Source organism: Gavialis gangeticus, unplaced genomic scaffold (assembly GCF_001723915.1).
Source record: "Gavialis gangeticus isolate Ggan-Ray unplaced genomic scaffold, GavGan_comp1, whole genome shotgun sequence".
Taxonomy (NCBI): domain Eukaryota; kingdom Metazoa; phylum Chordata; order Crocodylia; family Gavialidae; genus Gavialis; species Gavialis gangeticus.
Genome location: NW_017728994.1, coordinates 69,803,314 through 69,812,600, shown reverse-complemented (window position 1 = coordinate 69,812,600; position 9,287 = coordinate 69,803,314). Strand labels below are relative to the sequence as shown.

The 9,287-nt window shown below is 52.4% G+C and overlaps 1 protein-coding gene and 2 long non-coding RNA genes across 3 annotated transcripts in view; all 3 read left to right on the top strand.

The window, feature by feature from the left end:
* LOC109287277 overlaps positions 1 to 2,054 on the top strand; it is an 11,848-nt gene extending 9,794 nt beyond the window's left edge. The window contains exons 3-4 of the long non-coding RNA XR_002094809.1: positions 293 to 569; positions 1,709 to 2,054. This is a non-coding gene — a long non-coding RNA (uncharacterized LOC109287277). The remainder of the gene's footprint in view (positions 1 to 292; positions 570 to 1,708) is intronic.
* Positions 2,055 to 3,853: 1,799 nt separating this feature from the next.
* On the top strand, positions 3,854 to 5,073 carry LOC109287276. Its single transcript, XR_002094808.1, has 3 exons — positions 3,854 to 3,950; positions 4,498 to 4,642; positions 4,954 to 5,073. It is a non-coding gene; the product is annotated as an uncharacterized LOC109287276 (long non-coding RNA).
* A 454-nt stretch (positions 5,074 to 5,527) lies between these two features.
* On the top strand, positions 5,528 to 7,959 carry LOC109287215 (maestro heat-like repeat-containing protein family member 1). The gene is made up of 4 exons (XM_019502179.1): positions 5,528 to 5,870; positions 6,295 to 6,429; positions 6,655 to 6,898; positions 7,955 to 7,959. Exons 1-4 carry the CDS (start codon positions 5,826 to 5,828, stop codon positions 7,957 to 7,959), a joined length of 429 nt encoding a protein of 142 aa, XP_019357724.1. The 5' UTR covers positions 5,528 to 5,825.
* Positions 7,960 to 9,287: the final 1,328 nt, after the last annotated feature.

Here is a 9,287-nt window from a genome sequence, read left to right as displayed (position 1 = left end):
CCACCCTGGGGGTTTTTAAGAGGAGGTTGGATGACCACCTTACTGGGGTCGTTTGTCCCCAGTGCTCTTTCCTGCCATGGCAGGGGGTCAGACTAGATGATCTGCTCAGGTCCCTTCTGACCCTAGAAACTATGAAACTATAAGAGCCTTTTGAGCAATTTGGGTCCCTGCTGGGGCTGCTGGCCCCCTACCTGCACCTCTCTGGCCACATCCTACCTGTCGGCCACTGAGTGCATTGCCTGCCTTCTCCACCTACAAGGTGAGGGCACTCTAAAGCAATGTTCGATCACAGGATTCACCTCTTGCACACGCACCAAGTTGCCATAGGGCAGAAGCTTATGCACAGCACAACTCTTTAATATCGCTCTTGAACTCTGGGGTTCAGTGCAGTTTCCCTTCTTTCTATTTTTCTCCAGGGCATTGGCAAATACTTTCCATCCAACCAGGGCCTTGACTTTGTGGGGAGCACAATGGATGCCATGCTGTCTGCCAGCCCCATGTGTGCCACAGCAGCAGGACATTGGCTCATTACAATCCTTAGGGAGCATGGAGATGCCCTTCTGAATGAGGTAAAATTGAAGCTGAGGAGGCTTTCTTCATTTGCTTTATGCTTTTCAAACACTGCTTTCGTGTGGAGTGAATAGCAATCTTACTGTTGATCCCTGGACATGAAGCAAGTTCCATTTCCCTTACTAGCCAGAGATGGGGAAGAGCAGATCAGCCGCATCCAAGAGAAAAAGCACAGGAAGGCAAGAACAGGATTCGGTGATCTAGGTTATTGATAAGAGGTTTCAGCCCTAGAAGGTTTGGAAACAGACTCTGGGGCAAATACAGCAGGAGAGGGCAACAAGGAGCCTGAGGCACCCGGCTGTGGCTGGGCTGGAACACCATGCTTAGGCATGAGGATGCACGCTTCCCTCAGTGCCACTCCATGCAGGGGGTTCATGGCAAGGCAGGAGCTAGAGATGGTTCTGTGTCCTCAGGCCTTTCCCAGCCTTGGTAGAGGCTTTGTGAAATGCTTCTTTCATCCTGCTCCTCTGCATGGGGTTGGGAACAAGGCACAGGATGCCAGAGATACTGCAGCCTCTCCCTCCCCCTGTTCTAGATGGGACTGGCTATGGGCAGCTGGACCTACTGCCATGCAGGCCTGGCCATTTGCAGAATGGGGAGGTGTAGTTAGAAATGAGGTGTGTGAATTCCAGTGTGCAGTTCCAGTATAGCTGGGTTCACCTGGAAAAATCACAGTTACAATCATCTTGCTCATGGTCCCAGGGATTCTCACAGGGGTTCTGAAGGTGGTGGTGCTTGTTGGTCCTGAGCTGAGCATTCACGCAGGCAAAAGGCACCCCAAATATTGATATTTGTTGGGGTGTTTGTGCGAACATGCAGGCTAATGTCAGGCAGAAATAGGTCCTGGTTGGCACATGCAATTAGATTGTAGGTGTGTGCACATGGGTGTGGGAATGGCTGAGGTTGTGTGGGTTGGTTGGGGTCTGCCCACACATCACAGTGTCCACTTTCACCCAAGAGGGGCATAGGGATTTGCTTATTTCTTAGGATCACCCAGAGACAGCACTATCTGGACATTGGTCCCTTAAAGCGAGGAATTTTCTAAGATGCAGCAAATTGCCAAACTGTGGGACGGATTGGTTTGAATTGTGCTGGCTGAATGAGAAAGGGGCCCTTGTTCTTGTTATCTTCCCTCCAGGTGCCAGACATCCTGCGCGCCACTTTTATCTGGATGCCGACAATCCAGGAAAGATCTGTGACAGGCTTCCTGCTAGAAGGCATCTCCGTTCTTGCTGGCTTCCATCTAGAGGCAGTGACCAGCAGCCTCCTTAGAAAGCCTTTGCCGATGGACAGATACTTACCACTCCCTACCTCTTGTGCCTGGTGCCACTCACACATCCCACAACCTGGCAAAGCCCATAGAGTTTCAAGTCAGCTGCAGATCCTTTGGGATGACTTGGTAATAGTCAATGCCTTAGTGCGTTTGCATAGGAAATGCCAGACTTGTGCCTAATGGCATTGGCAGATGACATCACTGTGCCCCAACCCCGTCCTCCCTTGGCCTTTGCTTCAGTGTCCTATTGCTTCATGACATCACCCAAGTATCTGCAGCTCACATGTACTTTGTGTTAACTTGCACTGATACCTCTGAGCTCTGGAGGGTCTTGGGAGGGGATGATTTTTTCAGTCTCCTCATACTATGCTTGCTCATGAGCAAGATTCAATGTCTGGCTGGCACAGAGAGGAGCTCAGCTGAGGACACTGTGGCCCTTGGACCTCTAGCAGTAAGTGACAGCCCAGGCCCAGCTCTGTCAAATCCTCCTTGAGGGCTTGAGTCCTCATTCTCTAGAGCTTGAAGTAGGGCACCAGGATGTGGGGCAAGCTTTTCTCCCCTTCTCTCCTATCCCCCTGGTCACCCCCACGCTTCTGTCAACAGCAGAAACACAGCAGCTTCATGCTATGTGGCTGACTGACTCCATGAGACTTTGGAACTAGAAACTCCTGTAACCGAGAGGTTCCTTCTGCTTTGTAGCTGTTTGTTCAGGCTGCTGGTGCCCCTACACTTCCCAGGCAGAAGTGCAGGGATGAGACAGGGAAGGGAGCCAAGTACTAAGGAAGCTGCTGCCAGAGCTGTTCTGTGCTCTCCTGGATGTTAGGAAGAGACATTTAGACTTGGAGTTATGGATTTCCAGGAGTCTTTCCCAGGCTGACTCTAGCCTTCTCTATCCCTTCAGGCAACATGTGCATGTTTGGAGATGCTCTCCACCATTCACTCCATCCCAGTGCTGAGGAAGCTGCTCTCAGAGCTCCTCTGTGCTCTTCTGGAGCAAGTTGGCCGCACTGTGGGGCAGGACATGCCAATGCCCATAGGGAGCATGCAGAGGAGGCAGTTGGGGAGGGGGAAGCTGCAAGCAATGGGCATCCCTTGCAGGTAAGGAGTAGGCTGCAACTGCTTTCACAGGTTTGGCCTTACTTCAAGCTAGCTGCCTGCAGGGTGTTCTTGTCCTTGCCAAGGGCTGTGCTGAGCTGTCTTGGTCTCGGCAGCTGAAAGAAGCAGAGTCTGAAATGCTAAGGCTGGAAGGGCCTATTTGTTCCCCCAATCTGAGCTTCTCTGGGACAGGCCAGGCAGTTTCAGCCCAGGGGTTCCAACCGCAGGCTTCACAATCTGCATTAGTGACCAGCACAAACTGGGCTCCCAGTGCTTGGGACCTGGGCATGTGACTTCTGCATATTCCCATGCTCTACATGTGGCCTTTGTCCTTTTAGGGAGAGAAAAATGGTTGCCCAATTCTTTCCATAGTGCATTTGGCTTGGGAGAGCCTCCATGCATCCCTTCTGGCTCCCCGCACTGATTTGTGCAAGGCCCTGCCCTCCCTGTCCCTGTCAGGGGGTTGCAAGGCATGAGAACGAGTGGCAGCATCAGTCTGGTCTGAGCTGCCTGATTTGCACAGCAAGTGTCTGAGTAATGGACCCCTCAAGTGACAGGGTGTTTTGGTTGGAGAGCCTGGCCTGTCCCATATCTAAGGGCCTTGGGGAGGGAGTGGCTGCAGCCCTCTGCGAAGAGGGAAGTTGGCCAATCCTTGAGAACCCCAAGATGCACCGGGAAGGGTTGTGCCAGCTGGCCAGGTAAGAGAGGCAGGCTGGATTGCATCTGTGCTCTGGGCAGTGGGACGAGTGGTGGAGGGGGAACTTTCCATGATGAACCTGCAGAGCTGTATGGGGCTGGAGACATGGAGCTTGTGCTCTAAGAGATGAGAGTTGCCACATCAGAGCAACTGAGTGTTGGCAGTGCCCAGCTGGTCCCAGAACTAGTGGTTTTCCCTTGCAGAGGTCTTATCCCTCTGGGCATTATAATGCCTAAATTCATAGGGCAGGTCCTGCAGTGGGCCAGTTCCACAACTGAAAAGCTGCGCGTTACTGATATGGCCTTCATCAGCCAGGTAAGCCCCCATAGAGAATGAGCATTTTGATGAAAAGGCAGCTGTTTGCTGTGCTGTTTCCCTGGGGATTCCCCTGGGCCCCTTCCTAGGAGAAAGGATCACTGGAGGCAGATGAGAGGTTTCTCTTCTGTCCTTGCCCATGCATCACCACTTCTGCTGTATGAGAAGGAGAAGCAGACAAGGATTTCATTATTGATCTGCCCCTGCTGAGGCCCTGCCCTAGCTATCAGCTCTGAGTTTGGTCCTAACTAATGCATCTTCTATATCCACCCAGCATCCCAGGAAGACACTGCTCTAAAGCAAGCAACGTCCCAATCTACTCACATCAGCATCATCTCTCCGGCTTAGACTAAGTCCCTATCTTCATGATTTGCCTGGCTCTAAGTGGACAAGCCTCCCCATATCCAACAGGAGAGTGATGAATGCTGAGGCTCTTCCTCACGATGTCCGGTGGGATTCTGCTCTGGCATGGGTTACTTTTCTGCTGCAGGGCTGGGCTGTTGGGAATGGCTGTGCTGGATCTCATGGACACACTGATTTCTTTTAGCTTATATGTGACCCGATCATTGGAGACCAGAAGCTCCTGAAGCCAATGCTTCATTTACTTCAACAGCGAGCCAGGGACTCCAATAACCTGGTTTGGCAGATGGCAGCCAGAGGACTGAGCAGCAGTGTATGGTGCCCCTGAGCAGGTGAGGTTGAAATCTTTCTGCACCCTCTGGAACACAGCTTGACTGTAGAGACCAAACAATGAGGCCGGGCTGAGAGGGTGCACAAGAACCTGAAGTATATCCAGTTTTGCTGTCTCACCCTTGTGGTGTCTCTGGAGACAGTTGGGTGTGACAAATGTAATTTTGGTGCAGAAATGGGTGCCTTGTGTCTCACAGGCATACAGGAATGTAGCCATGGGGGCTTGGTCAGATGAAGTCCTGAATGCTCTGTGAATGGGAAAGCCCAGAGGTGAGGAGCAGTGATCAGTGTGTCATGTCTTCTGTTTGCACAGCTGAAAAAACACCAGAACGCCATCCTGGAGACCTTTTACCAGGCATTATTTGTGCCTTCCAGTGCTCAGATCATGCAGGAGGGTATGCACGCACTGGCCAGTGTCCTGGATCATCTAGGGACAGATACGGGGCCCCTAGTTTTTGATGAAGTCACACACATCAGGCCCTTCTTCAACCATGTGAGTGAGCAGCACTCCCCACCCCTATTCCAATGCTCTTCATTCGGGGCCATTTCAGAGGTGGGAGATGCATTTGCTGCCCCTTGTTCCAGTCCGAACTGGAAGATCTTAAGTTCTGTGGGAAAGATGAGTTTTCAGGAGGAAAAGCAAGTGAAGAGAACAGGATGACAGATGGGCCCTTGTAGACAAGGAGGGACTCTCTGGAGGCCAGGCAAGGCTGCAGCTGGGGCCATGGGGCTCTGTAGGGCTCTTGGGCTCTTCTCTGCCGTGTTGATTCTCCTGAGATGGAAGCAGAGCTGGGCAGAGACAAGTGACCCCAGAAGCTGTGGGATTTGGGTTTGCTGAGATTGAGAATCAGAGCCCCTAGTGACCGTATGTTTAGGGAACGAGGGTTGCTGATGTTCCCCGAGCTCTGCTGAGTGCCCTGGCTCCCCGGCAGCCCACCTGGGGCAGGAACTGTCAGAGCCCACCCCCTGGCAGACCACCTGGCAGGCTGGAAACCAAAGGCTCCTGTCAGGAGCTGTGCCAGGCCCGTAAGAGAAAGGTTTGGTTGTGACCACACTGGGGTTTCTTGGCCACAGGACAATGACGACCTTCGCTCAGTGGCTTTCACCCTTTTCAGCACCCTGGCAGGCTGCATAAAGGGAAGATGGAAAAGCTGTTATAGGAACCAGGTGAGGCAGAGCTTGGCAATGCTCTTGTTTCACCTGGAGGACCTCAACCTGCAGGTGGCCATGGTAAGAACCAATGACACTGATTTCCTCAGCCCCACCAGGTCTCCTCAGTCCAGCCCCAGGGGCGCTGTGCCATCCTTGTGTCCTGTGGTGACCATCCCTTTCCCACTGAGATGGCTTCATGCAGGCACCTCCTTGAGCTCGGGGCTGCCTCCCAGGTCCAGGGCAGGTTGCACATCTGACCCCCCAGGAAGTCTCCCTGCATGGCTTAACTGAGGGGGAGATGGGTGCTGCCTGCAGATACCATATGAAAGGCAGGAGAAGTCCTTCCTTTGCTCACGGCCACTCCTTTGTGCCTAGTGCCAGTCACCTCCTGGCCAGGCCCTCCTGTTCCTGGCCTGGGTGCAGTCCTCAGTCAAGAAGCAACCCTTGGCCTCAGCTCAGCATTCAACAGGGAATACAGACCTGGTGTGACTCTGTTTTTCAGGAGTGCAGAACAACGCTGAGCCTCTGCTGCCCTTACCTGGGCTTAAGGAGGGTACAGGCAGCCCTGGCCTTCCATGTCCTGGGGTCAGGACAGGTGAAACAAGAGCAGCTGCTGAGGGACCTCTGCAGGCACTTGGTGAGTGAGTTTGTGAGTGGCAGGAGGTGACTGAGGGCAGGGCTCTTTGTAGGATGGAGGGAGGGAACTGGGGCACAGGTTGGGTCTAGGACCATGAGGCATGGGACAGGCCACAATTGCTCCTTGTAGTCCCTTGGTGCTCCTGTTTCCTCCTGATTAGTACCAGCATGCGGTGTGAGAGCACTTCTCACCAGAGGGAGCTAACATGTCCTTGGTTCCCTCCAGGCCAAAGAAAAACCTGTCCTCCTGGAGGGTCTCTGCCAGGCAGCCCAGAGGAACTACATGAGCCTGTGGCCAGAGATCTGGATGGCAACCATCACGCTGACAGGTGAGAGAGGATGCCTGGTCCCTTTTCATTCTCCCCTCCCCCCCGGGAGGCATGGTAAAGCTGTTGCTGAGCAGGATCAGGCTGTTGATCAGCCTGTGCCTCAGGTTCCCCAGAAAGGATGTGGAAAGGATGATGCTCCCAGTATTGCAGGGCTGGTGTTGAGAGGGACTCAACCAGACAGTACAGCTGTGGGTTGTGTCAGACAAGCCCTGTGCCATGATTCAGTAGTCCTGAGCGATGGAGATGTGCCTGGGATGTGGTCACCCAGCTTGGCTCACAATTGCTTAGTGCCACTTCATGGGAAAGGCAGACGGGAAGGGGCAGGGGCCTCCTGGGCCGCTGAGTGCAGGGACCTGGTCCTGGGAGCAGCCCTGTCAGAGACATCCCTGCACAACTTTATTGAGCCCATCTTGAAACTCCTTGGCCTTCTCTTCCTTGTGGGAAGGAGGCTACATCCCTCTACATGTCCCCTTGCTGCTGGACTTCCTGACACCCCAACTTGTCAAGGAAGGCTGGGTCCCTGCTCGGCTTGCCCCTGTGCTCAGGGTGCAGAGAGGCTCTTGGTGCCCTTTACACCCCCCAGTTAACCCTACTTCCGAGGTAGTCTAACTTAGATTGGGGCTGACAAGACCAAACTAGCTGAACTTCTGTACAGTTCTCAGCACAGCCCTGGGGTTTAGAAAGCCCAGCCACTGGCCCCAGCCCTGGGGCTGCTCTTTTTCTAGCCCCACCCCTACCCTGATGCCAGGTTATTTTTAGCCCCCTAAATCCTGCCCTCCATGCCACCCTTTGTGGATCATCCAGCCACCCCAGACCACCAAACCCTAGACAGTGGCAGTGGGGCAGCAGCAGCCCACCTTTGTCCTGCAGACAAATCTGGGGGGCGTGTGCCCCCCGGCCCCCCTGGGCTCTCCCAAGGTGTGCACAGTGGCAGGAGCCTTCCAACCCTGCACCTCTGGACGAGCCTCCTGGGCTCTGAGCATCCCACAACCTGCCCTGGGGCCCCACTCAACCCAGCCCCTGCCCCTAACAGTGTCCCCAGAGAATAAGCTTCGGCATCTGTGTTCTCTCTGAAAGGGGTTTTGCAATATGGGCAGGGCAGACATGAGCAGTCACAAGCTCAGGTGAACAGGAAATGGGTTTTCTGTCTTACAAATAAAAAACTGAGATCTAAACATGCTTCCTCTTCTGCATCAGGATGAACCTGTGACCTGAGGAAGTGTAGTGCAGTAGTCCTGCTGGGAGATCCTGAATCCAGTGCTACCCTAGCCACAGCTTCTCCCAGGCTTGAATATATTCTCTGAAGCTGGTGCCTCTCTAGACAGACTCCCTGACCCTGTGCCACACTCAGAGACAGACTCTGGGGTGGGATGCTATGCAATTACACATTAGAAGACAGCCTTTCCTCTGAAAGGCCTTTGTTTTCCGTTAGACGTTTTGCCTATACTGCAGAAGGGAAGTTACCCTTGTGGACAGAGCAAAGGGCCCAGCAGCCAGAACTCCTGCGTGTTCTTGGTTCACAAGATATTGGGCTCAGTACAGTTAATTACTGCATACAGGGTGACCTCGTCTGGCTTGTGCTTGGCAGGAGGTCAGACCAGCTAATCACAATCAAGCCTTCTAGCCTTAAAATCTATTAATGGCAAAATCTGCAGAACACGGGATTTCTTGCCTTTTCCCCCTTTGGTGCCAAGTTCTAAGTGGTGTCCCATGTGAAAGCTGTGCTTTAAATGCTACATGTTCCATTATGAAGATTTCATTTTAAAAAACCAGCTAAAATGTGATATCTTCCATGTGTCAGGTATCCAGATTCTAGCCGTATTGGTCTAAAGAAAAAAGCAATCAGGCCTCGTGGTAGAGGTGATATCTTTTATTAGACCAACCAGAATTTGCAAAAAAATTATTGAATTGCAAGCTTTATCAAAGACATCAAATTTTACCAATTTTTTAAATGAAATCTTCATAATTTTACAAGAAGAAAGCAAGTTTGACCACCTGAAACCTGAGATCCTGCTCCTCCCTTTGGTTGGGATAATTTGCAGCATCACAGAATCTCACCACAGAGCTCAGAGACACTGGACCACACGAGAAATACCTGTCCAGAAGAGCATTCCATCTATTTACTCCTCTATGATATATGAAACACCACAACCAGAAGGAAATAAGACTACATCCACAAAAAAGCTTCGAGGTAAACAGACTGTTCCAACTTTTCTCTGAGCTAATCTGCATCTCAGATGAACTGTTCTGAACAGATTTTACCACACCTTCAACTCTCCTATGAAATATGAACTTTCATTTTTCATAGTTTCATAGTTTCTAGGGTTGGAAGGGACCTGAGCAGATCATCTAGTCTGACCCCCTGCCATGGCAGGAAGAGCACTGGGGTCAAACAACCCCAGTAAGGTGGTCATCCAACCTCCTCTTAAAAACCCCCAGGGTGGGAGCCTGCACCACCTCACTTGGAAGCTGGTTCCAGACCCTAGCCGCCCTGACCGTGAAGTAGCGCCTCCTGATGTCCAACTTAAAC